Genomic DNA, 21,620 nt, shown 5'->3' on the forward strand with positions numbered 1-21,620 from the left:
TATATTAATCAATAATTTCAATATAATTAGATTAAGATATCGCAATTAAGTCAAGAATGAATAATACATATTTAAGAGTTTAAAGCGCAAACAGTAAAAATATATTAAAAAAAAATTCCCCAAGTAGTTCTGGGTTCCAACCTGGAAAGGCTGAAGTTATTTGCCCCTTTGATAGCTTCAAAAGGCTACTTAATCGAAAGTAAAACAAACGCATTTATTATACATCTTAATTTATTTAATCTAAAATCACTATTTCTGACTTAAAAACAATATATTATGAAAAAAATATATGAATAACAGCCAAACATTGAAAAATTACTTCTATGTTACAATATGGTTTAAATAAAAAGTAATAACGTGTTGTTATCATTTTCAATAATAAAAAAAACGAAACAATTGGTATCTTCGAACGTGCTTCTCCGTTATTTCTTCGCGTTTGGTACTATACCTTTTGATAAGAACTATTATCATTCCATGAATGGAAAGGGTAGAGTATCAATCGACATTTAAACTTTAACACTTAATTTACAATTTAAAAGAGAATTAGGAGGATAGATAGCACATGAACTTGGTAAATATATGTAAAACGGATACTATTGATTTATCTTTTAATTACAATTAGTATATTACAATAATTACACATTGAAAGGAAGGGTTTTCGAAGGAAAAAAGCCAAGTATAACAAATTGATATACAGACGTAACATTCGTACCTTATTATTGCTAAGAAATCTAACTATAATGGTATGGTAATATTAGGACGAAATAAAATTACATGAATCAATTTGCCTTTGCCCTTTAGTTGTATATAGAACACAAGATCGTCCAAAAATTAAGACTGTTATAAATATTGCGATAAATCGAAATCTAAGCACACTAGATTACTTCAAGTACTTATACATATTTTAACAATACGTAACTCTGTAAGAGTAGACGCTACCGTATTTAAAAGGATCTTATTACACATCAAAACAGCCTGTTTCTCTAATTGAATTTGACAAGCTTTGAAAAATAATTTTAGTCTTTTCCTCCTGTTTACAGACTAACTCATTCGGATTTTTTTACGAACAATTTCATTACATTACTGAAAAAAGAAAAGACATTCGATGTTCACCATACCATCTCGATTTATTTCCTTATTATAATATTAGGTTCGTCTTGGACCGAAGTTAGTCGACCAGAAAAAAGACTCGCACTCATTTATATCCAAACTTAATAAAAGCACTCCTTCAAATCGAAATCAATGGTACTTTATTCTTGTATAAAAAGCAATCGTTTCATTAAAAAATACAGAGCGTTTTCTCTTCATTTAGTTTATATAAGTTTTTAAAGTGTTTTAAACCGATGACGATCTGTGAACACGATCTCTGTACGTTAGGAAATCGATTTCCTAAAATCAGAAACACTACCGCTTGTATTTACAATTATTAGAGCATGCGGGGATGTGTTGTAATAAAATATGATCGAGAAACAAATAAATAAAAATTGAGATGTGTTCACATTATCACCAGCGGCTCCAAACCTACATAAAATTTTTAAAAAACGGTGAGGGGGCTGGAGCGGGGAAAATATATATAAAGTTATTAAAAAAAAAGTTTCCAGAATGGCATGTCAATTTCTCTTTGATTACAGCTACAGTTGAGTATCAGAAATTCACTTAATTTTAATACCACTTACCCACATGAATGTATAAAAATCAATTACTGAGGTAATTCAATATATATTTAAATTAAAAAATTCGTTTTGTACCTATTTATTTTATAGTAGTAATAATAAAAATAATTAACAACTTGTAGAGCACACCATAGATTGTTTCTTTTATGTTTACTCGTTATCTGTACAGCCTTAAAATTCACTTCACAATCATCATTGCTACTATTAGTCAGCAAACAATCAGAAATAAAGGACACGCGAAAATAGGAAAAATTATAAAAACCGTCGCGCGTCCTAGCACACTTCTCCAATTCTATCTACAAGTGGGGAAAATGGGAAGAAACAAAAGAAATCATCTCCTGGTGGCCTACAGATTTTCTTTACATCCATCGCTAGTCTTCCACTAAACTCTAAAACCCAAAATTTCTATGTACACTATCTCAGTTTGTTTTATATTAAATTCAATTTTTTATATATACAATGTAAGTTAAAATCTACACATTATTTCGATAATGTAATTAAGGATAATGAAAAATAGGATAGCACTGTGGATCAGTTAACAAAAAAGTACAAGAGTTTCTTCACGTGGAACTCTCTCACTCAATACAGATTGATGCTTGGGTCAGTAGGTGATAGTTTGTTATAAGGAGAAGCAACTGAACCTGATTTGACCGCCTAGACAACCAATCAATGGGATCCATTTTTCTTTTATTTAAACACATATAAAGTCTTCTGTTTAAAACAAATCAACACGAAAATACATCAGCACGCACTTTATCCATAGTAATAATGTTTTCCATTATAATGAACCCTCAAAGGCAGCCATTAGATCACTCTGCATGTTCATATCAATTTTGTTGGCCATCTAGAAGAAAAAGAAAAAAACCAATGATGGCTGCCCACTGTTTCTGATTTGTGTATAATAGAGAACTTACCACTTCACGTCTTCGTCGTTCCTGCTCCTGCAACCTTTGCCTTTCTCTGTCTGATATTCTATCCGACCCGGAACTGAGGGAGCCAGGGGAGGTGCTGCCCTCACCTGGAGATGAACGCAATTCTTCCACCCTCTGACTAGGGATGGGTTGTTCTCTTTCGGCTACTGCTTTCCTGGAAAAAAATTAGAAAAATTAATTGTTTGATTATTAGTAATTATTGCTTATATTCGCATTACCTAGCCTTTTCCAGGGCTTCTTGTTCCTCCATTTCCCTTCTCCTTTCCATTTCTTGTCTTAATCGTTCTCGATCTGCTTGTTCCTTCTGTTGTCTTTTGAGTTCCAAAGATTCTAGCCTCTGTTTCTCCCGATCTGCTTTCTCCTTGGCCTTATTTTGGAAGGCCTTGAAACTATCCATGACCTGTATTATAAAGATATCTATAGAAACCTTGTTCGAATGATGGACGACCACACCACTACAAACCTGTCTGCTGCTATTGCCGGTGGCATTGTTCTGAGGTGATCCGGCCTTGGCTAAGTTACTCCATGAAGTAGCGTTTTTCACATCAGATTTGACCTTCAAACCCATTGCTCCGAAAGACGGCATTGCTGGTTTCTGTTCGTGCATATTCGGCATTGGCGGTTTCTTGTCCACTAGACCAAACGCATCGTTCGATTCCTGTTTCAGTGAGGGCTCTTTTTTGATTTGAGTGTTGTTCATGTGCTGTGGCAGCGGATCAAACATTGAAGATATTGACATCTCCATAGGCAAACCCACTGAAGACATACCGTTGTTGTTCGTATTCATAGAGGAATCGAACTCATGTTTCATGCTATAGCCGTTATTCTGTGAGTGCATTGTCGGGTGTTGTGAATGCGGATGACCCTAAAAATAAACGATACATTTAAGTTAAAATTTTCGGATAGATCTGTTATAGTTGTTTTGAAGTACGTACCAACCCTACCTGATGCATCAGGCTTTGCATATCTTGGTCCATATGTAAATTATGATGCTGTGAAGCCGACAAACTGTTAGAAGGTGGAATACCTAAACCGCTCATGGTGATTGGTGTTTTTATGTCAGCGCCCATCGAGTTCACTGGTACCATCGGATGATGAGGTATGTTTGGTATTGGAGGGGGAATATGCGATTTAGACTAAATACAAAATAAAATTGTAAAAGTAGTAGATTATTTATGCCTTGTCCTTACCTGATTAATGTTAGTCATCGATAAAATACTGTTCATAGGTTCACTTTTCACTATTTCGTGCTCCAAGCTGGCCAGGCTTTGTTCTATAGGATCGGTGTACTGGGCTGTACCAGTGGCCACAGGTGAAAGAACGTTTGGTTTTGGTTTATCTGGCGATGGGGCCAGTCCCGTCACAGCTCCACTCTTGGCTCCGCTTCCAGGACACGCTGGCGGTTGCGCCGGTAAAGGCGAAGGTATCGTTGGTGGCTTATCGTTAGTGCACTGCTTACGTGTAGCTGATGAAGCGATAGGGGCCGCCGCTGGCACAGGCTTCGCCACAGGCGCTACGGGACCATTAATGAGGGTTCCCGAGGATGGGGTTTGTGGAATAGGTACGGCTGGTGTCGAATTAGCGCTATGTGTTGTTGTAACGCAAAGTGGGGTTGCGGCTGGTGTGACTGCAGTTGATGAAGTTTTTGGTTGTGAAACCGGAGCTATTGCGGCGGGCTGCAGTAAATATGAACATTAATTTTCTAATTTATTCTAATTTTTACCGAAGAACCCAATGTTTCATAAATCAAATCAATTATGCAATACATTAAGAGACCAATTAAGATTTGATATAACATATATGATTCGTCAATATGATCAATTTAAAAATAAGGTTGCTAAGCTACATATCCGCAACCAAGCTATATGACATAACTACAGCAGCTTAATGTCTGTCAAATCAATAAACTATTAGATAGACTATTATAAATCTTTAAACGGTAAATTTAAATAGCAATAAGTAAAGGAAAAAGCAACAATCTTATAAATATTTTTTACTTACCTATACATACACTTTTATAATTAAAATACCAATATCATAACAATTATACTAGATTCAACGATCATTGACTCAACGATATTACGAAAAAGATTATTATAATTCAATATTGACAATATTTTTGTCACGAAAATTAACACATCTAATAATTGCATGTGTAATATGTAATGTATGATGGAAGTGGCTATGACAAGTGAAGGAACAGTCTGTTCTCAAGAGCGTTTATTGATCGTACAAATAAGTCTCCGCCGGTCAACAAAAGAAGACCCCACCTGTAATTTACGGTTAAAATTGTATGATGTAAAACGTCAATATAAAAGTCGACATAAATTAAATATTAAATAAGAAAGCTGACGATTTGAGGTTACTATTACAAGTTTGCATGTATTTTGATAATTTTTTCGTAAATAACATATCAAAAGAATGATTCTTCATTTCTTCAGTATTTCAAAATTTCCAGTATATACTAGCCAAGCCATGCCGCAACGATGTGAACAAGCTGTAATCAGAAGATCGTATGTCTAGTGAATACGCTGGGTGCGACCAAACTTTCCCTTTGAACCATCCCAATCGAACAACACTGTATCTTTCATAACTCTGGTAACGTGTGGCGGAGCGTTGTCACGCAAAAGCTTAACTTTCGATATTTTACTCTATTGCTCATCTTTTTTTTCAAACAATGCATTGTTCATTTAACATCGGTAGACCTGTACCAGTTTCATTCACCATATGCACAGAAAGATTCTATGAATATTCTGTTTTTGTTCCGATGTGGATGGCTCTCCTGTACTAACCCATGACTCCGACGATTATGTATTCCCGATTCGATTTTCAACGTCAGTCCCAATAGGCCATAGAAAACTTTTTGCGTGATGTTGAAACGATTCAAAATTATATTTTCAGTTAATTCACATGGTAGCCATTTTCCCTCCCTTCGTATATTTGTCATCGCATGTAAACGCCTGAAAAAAATTGATCAATAGAACATCAACTGCTAAGCTGTCTGAAAGGCCTTCCGAGAGTCTGAGCTGGGTTTTCGTCAAAGTTTTGCAATTCTTGCTTTTCGAACTTTTTCGGTCCAGTAGGTCATTTTTTATTATTGACATCAAAATCACATCACTTTTAAATCCGTAAAATCAAAACCTGCAATTAGAATATGACGGTGCAACATCACCATAGTTCGATAGGTTTCAGCGACAGATTTCTTCGAATGAATATCGAAAATACAAACTTTAGACACTGAGTAACTCAATAGTACTAAATAGAAAACTGTTACTTTATGTAGATAAATGTTAAATCATGGATTTTAAAAATGTAATAGTTAGGTTAGGTTGTTTAACAGCGGTTTACATTGATAGTTCGCGTTTTGACCAATAGATATCACCAAATCAAATACATGCTAGCACCTTAACAATATACAAATTTTGATAAAAAAACGGCGGAAACTCATTTGTATTTCCAAACTATAATTAAATAGCCAAGAAATAACCGAAACTGAATAAGAACTTCGGAGAGTCTACATTTAATGGGCCGATATATAACACATAGGCAGAAACGCCCCGGGCCGAACACATAGACAGCGCTAGTTTTATTGCATTCACCGCTTTTTCAGTTAGTACTAACCTTCAAAAGATAACTGTTAAAATTTCAAGATATTCCACTCATAAGTTTGTGAGTTATTGTGCTAAGAGTGACACTACTTTTGTTATTTTCAAAACAATGGATCAAAAACAAATTCGTATTTTAATTTCACACTGCTTCTTGGTGGGAAACAATAACGTTCTACCGAAGCAATCTTGGCTTAAAAAGTGTGTGAAAGTATTCCGCTCCATCAGAAACAACAATAAAACGTTGGTTTGCTAACTTCAAACGTGGCCGTAGAGACACCGATGATGCAGAACCCAGCGGACGTCCAAATACGGTGGTAACACCAGAAAACATAAAAAAAATCTACAAAATCGTTTTGAATGATCCAAAGTAAAGTTATGTGAATTAGCTAACATCGTAATGATATCAAAAGAACGTGTTGGCTTTATACTGCATAAGCATGACTATGAGAAAGTTCTGTCCAAAGTGGGTGCAGCGTTTGTTCACTGTTGACCAAAAACAAGAAAACGATGACGTATCGATTATTTTGAGGCAATAACAAAATAGGCACTGAAATGTTAATAGAGTGGCGTTGGGATGATCGTACAGCTCTTGTTAATAAAGCCAATTCTGACCAAAAAAGGCGTTTTCTTTGTTACGCCCGGGACTTTTCAGCCCATCTGTTATATAAGCTTATTATTTATTATGGGCATGGTAGTTAAAATATGATGAAATATTGTATATTGTATGTATTGTATGCAATTAAGTCTGAATAATTAGTCGATCGAACATATTTATCGTAGGAGATGAAAATTTCAATAACAAATTGACGAATTTGTACAAATATCGAAATTGATTGAATTAGATTTAAAGTCATTATATATCTAATATTAAATAACTTGGTAATACTAACCGTGGAAGCTGGTGGCACTACACTGTTTGCGGTCACTGATGGATTAGGTGACTTTTTAACTGCGGAGGGTTTTTTCTTTTGTTGTCTCGAGTTACCGGTAGGACCTAAAAATCAACCACCAATATAAACATATTCTCTGGCGACCATCATGAGCAACGCACCGAGTTCTGGAGAGGCAGCACATTATAATTTTGATTATAAACAATACTTAACTTTATCTCGGGAAGTTCTCAGGTCTTACCGCAACAAACGATCAGTAAGGATATAGCCAACAAAACCACCACTTATAATAAATTTAATAATAAATTTTATTTGTTATCAGACAATGTTTAGGCTAACACATTTGTATCCTGCCGTCGAGATATTACAATCAATTTAGTTTCGTCTCGTTTCTGCAAACACTACATCTAAACAGGCAAGAAAGTTTGTTTCGGGAGTGGCGCGGTGGCGGTTTGACGCGCACACCAGCCAGCCGAAGATCTATGTACACTGTTTTCGATTTCTATTTACATCAAACTTTTTGCATGAAAGAAAAAGCACCCAGAACATAAACTGTTAAAAATAAAAGTAACTAATGACAAATAGAAATATATTTATATTAAAGTTTTGAGGAAAAAATACATAAAACAAAAAATATAATTGTAAAAAAATTGAACAATGTTAAATACAGAGTGCGGGTAAAAATTAATAGTATTACTTTTTTAAACGTTAAAGTGCGAGCGGTCGGTATGTATAACCATACCGATTAGTCCTCTCATTTTTTAAAAATATATATATATATATAACGTACCTTAAGTATAAATTAAGATTTATAAAGATCTTATACAATGTACATAAAAGCTATGTATGTAAGCTATACATATCTCGATAGTTTTTCTCTTTTTCAACTAATTAAATGAAACGGACAATAATACTCTGATATGAATTTAAAAAAAACACACGCTTCTTTAACCAGAGAAATAAGGAAAACAAAAACGGGGTTTCGTGAAGTGACTTTGTCTAATTTTTTTTTTAACTTTTTGTCCTTAAGTATTGCCTGAGTGCAAACAATGTGAATGGAGGCCAGCGATCAATCGACTCAAAATTCGCATACCATACAGTTACCACTTGTCTTTACAAAGAACTACTCTTCGGCGGTTCCGGCTATCAGACACTGTCACGCAATTGATTTAGGAAAGAAGAAACACTCCGTACACGTGAACGTAACCCCTATCAAAGCAAAAAAGTTTTCTAAACTCTAATCGGACTATATCAAACTCTATCCGAGGTCAAGTAAAAAACTAAAATAACCCTGCGGTAAGCCTGATAATAAAAAGTAAAACGCCGCCAACCACATTGTCTGCATTTGAACATAGTAGCGTTTGCATAAATGGCTTTTTCAAAAAATTTTAGAATAAAAAAATGTATTTTATGGGTTTGTAGTTGCGGTAAGACCTGTATGGTGGTGGCTGATGCTGCTGCCCCATCACTCGTATGCACTCAAGACTGGTCCAGGGGAGTATTTTTTACATATTCTCATTAGTTTAAGGTCTCCGTACGCGCTTCTTTACACACTCTCGAAGCGCATCTTCAACCTATTAGACACCAACATATATTTGCTTTATCTAGAGCTCAGTATAAGTGACCAACTGAAGATGAAGGAAATCAAGCAAAAGACAAATCTTGAATTATACAATTGATGATTGATCAACAAACTTATACAATACAATAAATAATATCAAGTCTTTCTGATAAAAATATAATTTCAAGATCCATGTTTTGCTTTTCTTCTTCCTGCAATAGCTTGTGATACTCAAATATTTGGTGGTGTTTTTACAATAAGTCAAGCTTTACATTTTGATTATTAACTTTTTCTCTTTAAATATAAACCATTTTTGTACTTTTTCATATAACCTAAACGATATCGAAGTTTTTTTCACATATATATACACACACCACACACACTATATATATATATATATATATATATATATATATATATATATATATATATATATATATATATATATATATATATATATATATGTATATATGTATATATATGTATATAGATATGGGGGCGCGCATATGGAACATCTTCCCTGGATGATGGCGAAAAGAACCAAAATATCACCACGTTCCGTTTGTCGTGCATAATAAGCGTTTCCGCTATTATTAGATATACATACATAATTATTATTAAAAAAGAACAGTCTTCTAATTTTTGCTATTAAGGAATATGTGATATTTTGGCGTGCACTAAAGCCCCCACTGACGATATATTCATTAACTGGCAGTTAAATTTAAAAAAAACGTGCTTTACTATCCTAGGGATAAATAAATATTAATACTAAGAAACTCTTGAATGGATCAAGCTCAGTGAACGTTGTTTTTTTTATAGAAAAGGAAGAAAAAAAAAAACAACTAAACTTAGTCAGATATTTTACGAATACTGACCGACGTACCATACATCTTATAGTTAAATAACAACAGATATAATGGATTAAAAAAACAATCATGAGGACCAAATGATGACTAAGAATGGCACTAAATCTCTATACATGTGTATAATCCTTGTATATATATGTACATATACCTATATGCAATATATATATATATATATATATATATATATATATATATATATATATATCATAAATGTATCTTTCTTCTCTGTTTATTGTTATATGTACAAATGGTGATTATTCGAAGCAATGTTTGCTTTAATCTCAGCTCGGAACTTTATCACCAATTAGAAAGTGGTTATGAAGAAAAAATGGAACATGAAATATATGGAAATTTAAAGAAAAGCCACTGTTGTTTTAAAGACCACAAAATGCATCAGCCCACAACATACATATCCTAATTTAAAGAAACCTAAAGCGAATCTAGAAAACCAACTTCTGAAACAACATTATTGTTGTCATCACGTGAATATTGCAATTTAATATATTATGGCGTTTCGGTAAAAAATATTTAATTTAAGGCCAAAAATTCAACATATTGAAATCTCGTGCTAAATGCTCACTGATTATAGAGTGAAAATGAGAAACGTCATGTATAAGACAAGATCGTATTGACCTGAGTTTCCAATTAAACTTTCTCTTCTTTCTTTTTCTCAAGTCGTGATCCATTTTTGAGATCTGAGCTGAGAGCTCTTACAAACACTATTCCATCATTAACGTCACCATCCCATTTAATATCGATGATGATATCGAAGTACCAACACCTAGCGATGTATGTCGATGGCACTTATGTAAATAAAAACACTGTTTTGTAACTTATGCACGTCGAACATTTAAGAAAAGTCGAAAAACGTTTCTTCTTCCAACAGATTGCAATAATAATTCGAGGCGAATAGATCTCGAGAGAGAAATAGAAAGAGAGTAAACCGAGTATAGAAAACCGTCTTAATGATGGTTATTTAAGCTAACCTGCTTCGCTGTCACTCGAATCGCTCGAACTGCTGGACAGTGACGACGACGAACTATCGCTGTCTGAACTGGAACTGGAGGAAGACATTCGGCCAGCACCAGCGCCTGTTGGATCAGCTTTGGCATCTGGAAATTATTAAAAACAACCTTCAACACATGTTCTTGAGTATGTCGTTGAAAATATCCACCCTTACCTTTCTTCGGTGCCTTTCTGCTCGGTCCTATTTTATGATTCACGTCTAAGAGGCGATCTTCTAACTCCTTTTTTTTCTCTGCTATTTGCTCCTCTTTTGACTTTCCCGGAAGCTTTTTATCTGGAAATAAAAAAACTATTCCCAAAGAAATCCTAAATAAAAACATATAATTACAACACCTAACGCGTTATATAAATTAAAACTTTGACCTGAAAACCATTATAAAATAGAAGCCAAAAACAATTCAACAAACATATGCCTTCTATGCTAGTGTATTTATAATGTTTGTTGAAGCTAGATATGTTCTTGATACATATTTTCGTTAAAATAAAAAAGCGCCTGATAAAATTCGACTATTTCATAGTTCTAGCTTTTTCAAATAAACTTAATGAGTTGCTTAAAGTTTAACAAAATTACTGTGATTGAGCATAATGGACTTTTCGTTTCCATGTATTAGTTATCAAACTTCTCAATCTAAATATAACTAGCCTGGACTCAGAAATATCATAAAACATTACTTCCAAAAAACACTCTTTATGTCAAAAAGAAAAAAAATTTAAAATAAAATTCTAGTACATAAATACATAAAAATGAATTTAGCCAACACCATCAACATCTACCATGCTTATAAAATGTGCAGTTCCTATTACATACGCCTGTCACGTCACAATATATACGAATGAAACTGAACTTCGTTTTATATAATAATGCTATATCTGACTTCAAAGTATGGGTTAAAATTGTACAGGATTACCCATCACGAGCAGACGCGCAAGTAATGGAACTTACAGTATGGCTTACGTGGCTTTTTTCTAAGGCAGGAGGCGACGTAGTTTTCCAGCTCCCGAAGTGTGGACGGCTTCAAGGTCTCGAAGTCTATCTCAATCTCGTCAGGGTTAGAATCTCGTAATGACGGCTCACGAGACTGTATTATATGAACGACCCGGCCCAATTTGTCACCTATAAAGAAATGATCATGAACACCAATTTATACACACACACACACATATATATACTATTACAAATACTTGTTACTTATAGTTGTTCAACAAAATCAGTTGCAGAACACAGAACAGTCCACGAAGTATTATAGGTATAATAAAGGTATCATCGACAACGCTACGGAAATAAACATCGACTATAAAAGAATTTAACCATATACCATTTTGAACCGTTGAAAAATTTAAAGCACCAAGTTTCTATTTGTGATCGCTGAATGAAATGAAGTTGAACAATTGATTATGGGCGATGAAAAGTGGATACTTAATAACATATAACAATAATGTGCGAAACAGATCGTAATTAAATCCCGAGGAATCTCTACAAACCGTTGCAAAACCAGCATCGACGCCAAGAAAGGTAAAGCAAGTGTTTGATTGGAATTGAAAGGAAATATTTATCATGAGTTGCTTGAATCTGGCCAATCCATTAATCTGACTATTTACGACTAAAGCGGGTAATTAAAAAAAACGACCAGAATTGATTAATAGGAAAGGATCTTAACAACGCTAGAACACACATGTTTAGTCATTCGGTAATAATTTAGAGAAAGTCTAACTGGGAAGATTTGATTCAGCATATAGATGTGCTATGCTGCGTCCGACTACAATTTGGTTTCGTCGCTGCAAAACCCACTTAATGACATGAAGGTGATTTCAAAAGAAAGCTTGACTTCATTTTTTTGATCCGAAAACTCGAAAGTTCCACTGTGACAGAATTGTGGTTTTGCCAGAAAACTGTTAAAAGGTCATCAAAACGGCACATACACAACTGAGTGGTGTTTGAGAGATATATAATTTAACATGTATTTCTGTATATGTATATATAAAATTTCCTTATATACATGTACGAAGAATTACCTGGTAGTTTATTAATGTCTAATGATAGTTGCCGCTTCTCGTCGTAGGACATTGGTTTGGCATTGTCCTCATCTTCCGAATCAAAGGCTGGCGGAGCGGCGGCTGCTTGAGCTTTCTTGCGACCAGGACCTGCCCCTGTCGCCATCCCCCGACCGGTTTTGGCGCGCTTGGCCGCAGGACCACTTGCCGCCGCTCCAGAAGGTGCCGCCGCTGCCGGTTTTGGACCTCTAGGACCTGGAACGAGAACAGGCAAAATGCAAAAATGCTTCAAAGACACATCGAAGTTAATTCATCCAGTATCAGTGAACCTATTTTTCATACATATTGGCTTTGAGTTAAATGTTTTTTTTTACCTGACCCACACAGACTGGAAATAAAAAACACCATATCCAGGAAGAGGATCATTAATTAAAGGTTACAATTAGCTCGAGAAAGAGGTTAAACAATCTAATAATCAACAGCAAAGATTTCTTTAAAAAATTACACTTGTCAATTCATGATAAAAATATTTGTTACTATTCGCTGGTATACTATATAAAAAGATAATCTAATCCGATACATAATTAATTCCTGATAATACTTATCAATTAGATTGTCAAGTGTAAAATAATGTAAGAACGTTGATAAGGTCATACAAGAGCTGTGCGTGCGACTGGATTCAATTCAAGCTGTGCTAAAAATAACAAAAACAATTCGAAATTATATGACCACTGGTATTGAAACATCTCAATATATATACTACTCATCAAAACGAAAATGAAAACAGGAAATATACTACTAGAGGAAAAGATTGTCAATGATACAATAGAATTAATTTTAAAAAAGGTCAATCTAGTCACATGCACTACAGACAGAATTGCCTAGACAAAGATATAGGTCATCAAAGCTTCATTTTTATCCTCTAACCTTTTGCAGTAAAACTTTGCATAAATTAGTCAGTTAGGTATTATTTTTGTGACTTCAAGAAGAAAGGTTTTTCTTTCAGATATATTTAAATGATTTTGTGAATGTATTTGAATAAATAAATGACTTTCAAACGTGATAAACCCGTCGAATAGTCCTAAGATTAAGTCCTAAGTCGGAAGATAATATAAATATTTCATATATAATGAATAAAACTTAACCAACTGATCATTTTCCCTTTTTTGTAATCACCATTTGACATATAAACCAAGTTAAAATTAAATGAAACATAACCATAATTAGTGGCAAATTTTACTTGTTGGGAGTTTCAAACATTTTATAACAAATGGTAGTAAAATTTTATTAATATGAAAAAAAAATCTTTGTAAAGTTCTGTATAAAAGAAATTATTTATATTGCTTAGAAATTAATCATTATACAAGACATAATAAATATTGAAATACCGATCTCGATGAGTCGTTAAGATATTTTCAATGACGGGTGGGATTCATGCGAATATTATAATATTCCTCAAGTATGTTAACAGAAGTATTCGCTACAAAGAATAATACCTTCCTGCTAAATCACATATATTTTTCTAACAATAGGCATGTAATTTAAAATAAAATTGTTTTGAAGAAATTGTCCTTTGAATAACAGATTTATCAATAAATGCCATAAACTCGTGCAAAAGGTTAGTAATTGTATCACGATTGAAAACAATTCACTACGCTCTTTGCTAGCAACTCCCTTCGCAGCCCTCTGCCGACCTCACCTTTGGTCTTGGGCGTTTTGGCGGCCGCTGCGCCACTGCCTGGCGCAGCGCCTCTATCGCCAGCGCCCTTTACATCAGCGGACGGTCCGCCGTCTTCTGCAACGCTGTCAGGAGCTGTCGGCAATTGCTTGCCGCCCCCTGCAGATCCAGAACCAGCAGTTGCTTTACCTACTCGAGTAAGAAAAAAATGTCATCTAACAGTATGTGGTATCAAAATAACCAAAATCTGATCACAATAGAGAATCATACACACAAAAACATCAGATCTTAGCTATCCCAAATGTGATATTATGGCATTAACTCAAAAACACTTAAGGAGTACAGGAAACATAAAGTTTCACTTACCAGTACTGTTAGGAATCGCCGATACTGGCTGATTCGTTGCCGTAATTTTCTTCGACTTGTCCTTCATTTTTTGCTTTTTCTTCTCTTTCTTACTCCTGGAGCTCTCCTCCACCAGTTTTCTCATTTTTTCTTGCATTGCTGTCAACTATAAACAAACATTTACACTATTATAAGTACTAGTAAGTATAATATGCGTTAAAAGCTTCATAAACATGCTTATATCAATAATCCCAGAATTGTTTTAAAAACTATCAAAAATTAAACTGTTTTAATTGAATTCGAAATATTATTCTTTACCTCTTTTTCCAATTGTTTAAGCTGTTTGTTACGTCTTTCTTCTTCTGAATCTTCTGTATCGCTGGAGCTCTCAGAACTGCTTCCGGACGAACTGGATTCGGGAGGCACCATACCTATCCTATTCAAAGGTTCATCAGGGATTTTAGCAAACCTAATAAAAATAATGAAAGTGAAAAATCTCACTGAACGAAACAAAATATGGAAACGCGACGGAAGAAGTAAGAAAACGAGACGAGATGCCGTTCGTTTTTTACTTCTCCCCATAGTCAGCTTTGTCCTGTTGTAACAAAATGCGTACGATTTGTTTCCATACTTATGTTCGTCAAATGACGTGAAAGTAGGCACAATGTCCCGTTTGTTACTTACTTAACTTCGAACACGTCCTGAAGTTTCCTGGCCATGGCAACAACGTCATGATCCGATGGGTTATATTTATAACAGTTCGTGAATATCAACCGCACATCCTGAGCGAACTCTTGTGCAGATCTATATTCTCGATTATCCATTTTCTGTTTAACAGTTCCGAGATCCATGGGTTTTTTGATTATGTCGTGGTAGTCGTGAAGTCCCAAAAGTTCTGCATCGACTGGTTTGTAAAATGGCCAGGCGTAACTCTAAAATAAAAAGTGCCGGATTATATATTTCCGAATCTGAATGAGTTTCAGCATCTTTCTGTCACTGCGCTCATTAGTTGTTACATAAACAGCGAACATTAATGGGTAAATACCTTGGAGATGGCAATCAAAACAGAATTATTTTCATTGCCAACTTTCTCTACACCATGTAAGAATTAAACAAAATTAACACCTACACAGTGCTTCTTCGAAAACAATTCCTTGAGGATTTCATTGCATGCCTTCAACGTATCGTTCAGCTTCTCTTTGGACTTGAGTGCATGCACACCAGCTTGAGCGGCGGGAGATGGCACTGCTCCTGCTGGTGTGGAACCACTGTAGGGTCCCATCCCGTCCAATTCCTATACAGTTCGAATAGTTGTCACCACTGTAGTTAATGTATATAGCTCAAATGTACCTGATTTCGCATAGGTTTCTTGATTTGACGACCAGACTCTCGCCTTTTGGAAATCTTGCTCGCAGACGATGACGAGTTCGAATCAGCACCGGAAGGAAGATAATCATATGCGGTAGCAGGCGTCGTTGTATCAGCCTGAAATATATAAAATTATGAATACTATTATTGATCAAAAACCAATAGGTGACGGACCTTTCTTTTAACACCCTTTTTACTTTTAGCCGGTTGGGCGGGGGGTACTACACCCAAAGCTGACACTGGAGTTTCTATTGGTTGAGTAGCAGGAGCATATGCAGGGCCAGTAGGGGTAAGAGGCGTCACTTGGGAATTGTTCGGAGGAGCAATAGTGGTGGTAGCGGTGCTACCAGGGACTGTAACAGGTGCCCCAGTACCTAAAGGTATCCCCATTGAACCTGCAAAATAATATCCTTATTTAACACAAACTTCTTTTACTGATCAAAATCTAGACATAAAATGGAAGCTTCAGTGAAACCAATTCATCAAACACAAAATGTCAGGTTTCAAATGTCTTGCACATCATAGTGTAAAACTAATTGGTGTTTTGATTTTAAAGTATGACTAGTTTAATATACCAATGAACAAAACTGGCTTCAAGGACTAAATATTAACAAATTTTAAAACAATATTCTATGTAAAAGTACAAACCATAAAAATGTATTAAAAATCCTAGTTCATAAGAGATTATAAATAAATATTAAAATATTAAGGAAAAAAGCAGTTCCAAACTTTTATGAAACCTTTCTGCAAATATGACGGCTTTTCCATTATTTGAATAGAATTATAAAATACTGATAATATAATTTTCATTCATTAATTTCAATTCATTCAACATAGTTGGTATATTTTTATCAATTTTAAATAGATAAGGAAAACTACTTTTGTATCATCTAATTGCATCCGTTACCAACGGGCCTTACCTGTGGTAGTAGCCACAGGATTTGATACTGTGGATGATACTGTTGCTGGAGGTCTTCCTCTTCCAGGTGCAACACCTGTAGATCCAGTGCTAGCTCTACCCTTTTTGCCTTTGGCACCTTTGGTTTGCGTCTCCACAACATACTCTTCTTTCGGCATATCAGCTACTTTTGTCAAAAAAACCTAAAGAAAATCAACTTTTCAGTCAAATCATTGTGACACAAACCAAATAAATGGTAAGCAAAATAAACCCAGATATGATTATTCCATGATTACTTTTGTTTATTCAATAAGATAATTGTTTACTTCTGTCCAAAACCTTTTTTACCTGTTTTTAACACATTCCTTATTATTCAGTCACTGAGGCAAGTTACAGAATTGAACGGCACGTCCAAATGATAAAATTTCATTATCAAAACAAGTGTTTTGTTTGGACCCCAATTTTGACAGAAAAATAATTTTTAGTCAGATCGTTTTTTTTGGAATAAGGTTAACGAACATAGCTACTAAATATGGAAGGCCGCGGATCCACACGATGTAGAGTTGCTGGCAAAACAACTACAGAAAAAATACCGTTTGATGATGCGGATTTGATTTTCAGTGACGCGGACATCAACGGCAAACACTAGAAAATGATTATAAACGATTTACTTTGGCACAAACTGAAATATATGACCATGTAATAATGTAGTTCACAGAATTCATTTCAAAGTGTTACAGACGGTTTGTAGGTATAGTTATCTTTCATAGAGTTAACATAAACTGGTCATTAAGATCATACAATTTCGTAAGCTTTTTGGAATTTGGAAGCCTATGCTGATGAAAGCTACAATCGACCGATACCCTTAAAATCAACAAAACCATTGCTCAAATTCAAGAACTATGCGCCAAAGTTAACAAAATCAAGCTATGGTGGACATTTGGACAACTGTATATTTCAAACATAATCAAATAAATAATAAAAAATGTTTCATTCATTCTACACCTGCAGTTTGCTTTATTCCATTTGGACATGGAATCGACGTGATTAAAAATAACACCAAAAAAAAATGATTTCTGGAATCTTAATGAAAGCTGAAATTCATCAAAAAACAATGAAAGATCTAAAATATGCCGAAACTATTTTAGTTCTGATTATCAAATTATTAATGGAGAAACCACACATTCCCAAGAAATTATAAACTTTTCAGATTGAAAGTTGTATCAACTAATATAGTTAGTTTATTAAATAATGATACAAAAATAAAATTTTGTTCCAGTTAATATTCATATAACACAATCATATAAAATATGATATTAACTGATGAACTAAAGATTCATATATAAAATTATCTTTTTATCACTGCAAAACAGTAAATATCAATCATCGTCAACTCCCCCAAGCAGAGCATGTTAAATATCTTGGTATGCATTTAGATCGACGCCTAACCTGGAAGAAGCACATACTCTCTAAACGGAAACAACTAGGACTAAAATTATATCAAATGTATTGGCTCATTGGGCGCAAATCCAAGTTATCATTAGACAACAAGGTATTGCTGTATGAGTCTATACTCAAGCCCATTTGGACATATGGAATTCAACTATGGGGTATCGCTAGCAAATCTAATATATCCATCATTCAACGGTTCCAAAATAAGGTGTTGCGTGCCATTGTTGATGCTCCGTACTATATTTCAAATAAAGTGATACAACGCGATATTCCTCTAGAACCTATAACGAGTGTAATCCAACGTGTTTGTGTGAAGTACTTCGAAAGAGTGTCAGTGCATCCCAATGTACTCGCTAATCAGCTAAATATGCGACGTGATAGTGAAGTGCGTAGACTAAAACGTTTAACACCACCTGATCTGATTACTGGACATATGTAGAGTTTAGAATAAGCATTAGAATAAGACTAATTAATTAAGATAATATTTTATACAGAAGATTGCTTAATGAAGTGATTTTCTACATGCCATGTATATATAATATAAACAGAAGAAATACTTATTGCCAATAGGGCAGATTGTGGACTCACGAAGAGTAATAAAAAAAAAAAAATCACTGCAAAAATTAAACATCTCTGTGGGTTTTGAGTCAGTCATAAACTGATAACTTATCAAGATGACTCAGTTATGAGTAAATTAGCCCCGCGTAAATTATCGCACTGTTTTGATTTTGATATAACGTATAATTAAAATTGTTAGACAACCATTCATGTATGCTACATAGTTCAATTATTAATGAATGAAAAATTTGTAACAAAACATTTGCTAATTCTAATTACCTTCTCCAAAGTTTGAGCCATAACAACAACATCCTCCCCTGGTTTATTGTAAACATAGCAATTCGTAAACATAGTATTGAAGTCCTGAATACACTCCTTCCCCGACCAGTAATAACTGCTGTCTAAACGTTTCTTTATTGTACCTAGATCCATTGGTTGCTTGATAATTTTGTGATAATCCTGTAGCAACAATTAATTAAAAACCGGTTTGTGAAGCTTAAAATTCACTTACCGGCAAGTTCAGCTTTTTGGCATCCACTGGCTGTTGGAAAGGCCAAGCGAATTGGTGTTTCCATACTGCCTTTAGTACAGTTTTTTGGAGAAACAGTAACTGGTTTGTTATTCTACCAGGCCTATGATATTGAATTAAAAACCATATTGTATCTCAATAATATGGGAATGTTAATTTAAAAAACAAACCTTTCTGGAGGAGGTAGTACAGGTGGCTGAACAACTCCATTCACTGGTTCAACAGTAGGCTCGTTTCTTGGAGGCGGCTCCCGTATTTCCCGACCCGACATATTGGCAGAAGCGGGAACAGCAGCAGCGCCATTACCTGATGAGGCTTGTTCATTCATTTTATCACTCTAAAAATTACAAATATCCTATGGTAACATCACAGGTATATATATATACATATATATATATAACTTACTGTGTTATTCTGAATAAAAGCCTCAACTTGTTGCATTGCCTTGCTTTAATTTTAAAAACTGAACATTACAAACAATACATCTCAAGTATCCCCGTCTTAAAACTCACCAGCTAGCAAATGTGAACCACCTGTATCTATCAAGAACTATACCAAACGGTTCTTTTGTATCCCATGCTTAGGGATGGTGGTACATTAAGCGAATGTCATGGTATCTTGTTCCTGCAATAAACAAATATATTCAAGGTTATAAAAAGCTAAATATATGATCGATATATATTAAAGGTACCATGAGGCAATCAAACCAATAGTTTAAAGACTATTGGCAGATAACGGCAATAAATGAAACATTAATGGTTATCTATTCTTTAAAAAACATAACAGTAAAAAAGTTATAAAATATAAATCAAGGTTCTCAAACTATGGTAATAAAAACTTTGAAGTTTTGATGTAAACTAAAATTGTAAGGTTAAGGTTAGACATTAATTCGAAATTAAGGGGTATCAGGTAGTTGTATGAATAAAACTACACACAAACCTTGGAACATAGTAGCACCTGAGATTTCCTGTATTTTTGTATTTGCTTTGGCGCCACACCCCCTTTTTCCATACAAACATTTGCGTTTACATCACGAATAATTCATTTTCCACGCGAACCTTCACTGTAAACGATTTTACAACGCTTCGGTGAGCCTCAAGACGCCTCATCAGTCTTTCAACTGATTACTCCAAAAATTCGATATTACAGCATTGTTTACATTTCATTTCATTAATTATTAAATTTTGCTACTACTTTGAATGATCGACACGAGAAAATCCACCAAACCAACAAATATCATCACGATTTCAACCCAAAGAATCCTTGGCGGTATTTGCGGGAAAGTGTTTAAGCATAACTATCGGCGAAACCGTAATATAACAACGGTCGCTACGAGGATATCGTTTCTATTGGGCTTGACGGCGTCAGAACGCGGGAAAAGAACTAATAACACTGACTTACCGTGAAAAATAAACATAAAAATATGTAAAAAATACTGGAAATTTCACAGAACGTTCCCGAACGAAAGGAGAAATTCATTTCACGGGCGATTTTCAACATGGCGGGCACTTACGATAGCCTTTGACGAGAAGCTCACCACTAATTTCACTTTTTTCTCATAGAACTTGCGATTTTACCACTAAATAACGATGCTATCGCATAAACAAGACTATAAACTAATTGAAAAAACATTACCTACGTATTTTGTCGATAAATCCGCATGAGAATCGCGAAAAATACGGAGCCACAAAACACACACTCCACTCCGCACGAACTCACTTTACAAGCTTGGCACAACTGCCGTGATGGCGGCTTGAAGCGTTCGCTCTGTTGGGTTAACTGTCATAAGTACCGTCCTTTATCCCATTTTTCGTACAGAGCAATAAAAATACTGTTAAATTAGGGTTTTATTAGGAATTCTTTTACAATTTCGATGGTAAAACCGATTTTTAAATTTTGTCTGCAGCCGATGTCTAGCGATAAAATGTCTGTTTGAGGTCACATAAATGGCCTCTTTCCGAATAAGCTTTGTCCGAAAATCTATCAAAATGTTTCATGCCATACCAAATTTCCTGATCAGGTTTTTCCCAATTTTTTTTTGTAGTTTATCCCTCTTCCTCGTGTTCCTTCCGCAATTGACTTTTAACAAATTTCATATAAAATCTTTTGTTTTCCGTTTTCAGTCAAAATGTGAAATTAATAAATTTGGAAACAAACATCTTTTTTATTAGTTTTATAACAATTTCATAATGTTATGAAACATAAATTAATAGAAACTTGGGAAATCCCCACATATTTCATAGA

General features: G+C 34.6%; 1 protein-coding gene across 32 annotated transcripts; it reads right to left on the reverse strand.

Moving 5' to 3' along the window:
• Window positions 1-213: 213 nt before the first annotated feature.
• LOC143196720 (homeotic protein female sterile) lies at window positions 214-21,542 on the reverse strand. Of its 32 annotated transcripts, none has more exons than XM_076404651.1 (25): window positions 20,316-21,542; window positions 19,889-20,000; window positions 19,782-19,824; window positions 19,547-19,713; window positions 19,359-19,479; window positions 19,127-19,306; window positions 16,860-17,040; window positions 16,114-16,334; window positions 15,922-16,056; window positions 15,701-15,865; window positions 15,256-15,503; window positions 14,890-15,040; window positions 14,593-14,737; window positions 14,248-14,418; window positions 12,570-12,803; window positions 11,500-11,670; window positions 10,711-10,830; window positions 10,517-10,642; window positions 7,104-7,207; window positions 3,796-4,281; window positions 3,541-3,741; window positions 3,069-3,470; window positions 2,824-3,005; window positions 2,588-2,759; window positions 214-2,517 (listed from the first exon to the last, which is right to left on the reverse strand). In XM_076404651.1, the coding sequence occupies exons 3-25, from the start codon at window positions 19,815-19,817 to the stop codon at window positions 2,452-2,454; spliced, it is 4,185 nt and encodes a 1,394-aa protein (XP_076260766.1). In that variant the 5' UTR covers window positions 19,818-19,824; window positions 19,889-20,000; window positions 20,316-21,542; the 3' UTR covers window positions 214-2,451. The 32 variants fall into 32 exon arrangements, with proteins under 32 accessions (XP_076260766.1, XP_076260768.1, XP_076260770.1 ...); XM_076404653.1 differs by having other exon boundaries at window positions 21,381-21,399; XM_076404655.1 differs by having other exon boundaries at window positions 19,782-19,839; window positions 21,381-21,398.
• Window positions 21,543-21,620: the final 78 nt, after the last annotated feature.

Source organism: Rhynchophorus ferrugineus, unplaced genomic scaffold (genome assembly GCF_030347505.1).
Source record: "Rhynchophorus ferrugineus isolate W39M unplaced genomic scaffold, kcgeb_rfMv2 rfM4, whole genome shotgun sequence".
NCBI lineage: Eukaryota > Metazoa > Arthropoda > Insecta > Coleoptera > Curculionidae > Rhynchophorus > Rhynchophorus ferrugineus.

What these genes read in the sequence shown, in the direction of transcription:
- LOC143196720 (XM_076404651.1), bottom strand. Translation starts at nt 19,817, where the DNA reads ATGCAACAAGTTGAGGCTTTTATTCAGAATAACACA. An exon ending in GGCGATTCCTAACAGTACTG is followed by an intron (nt 14,419 to 14,592) that starts GTAAGTGAAACT and finishes TTCTTACTCGAG; the next exon opens with TAGGTAAAGCAACTGCTGGT. An exon ending in AACGACGAAGACGTGAAGTG is followed by an intron (nt 2,518 to 2,587) that starts GTAAGTTCTCTA and finishes TTTTTCTTCTAG; the next exon opens with ATGGCCAACAAAATTGATAT.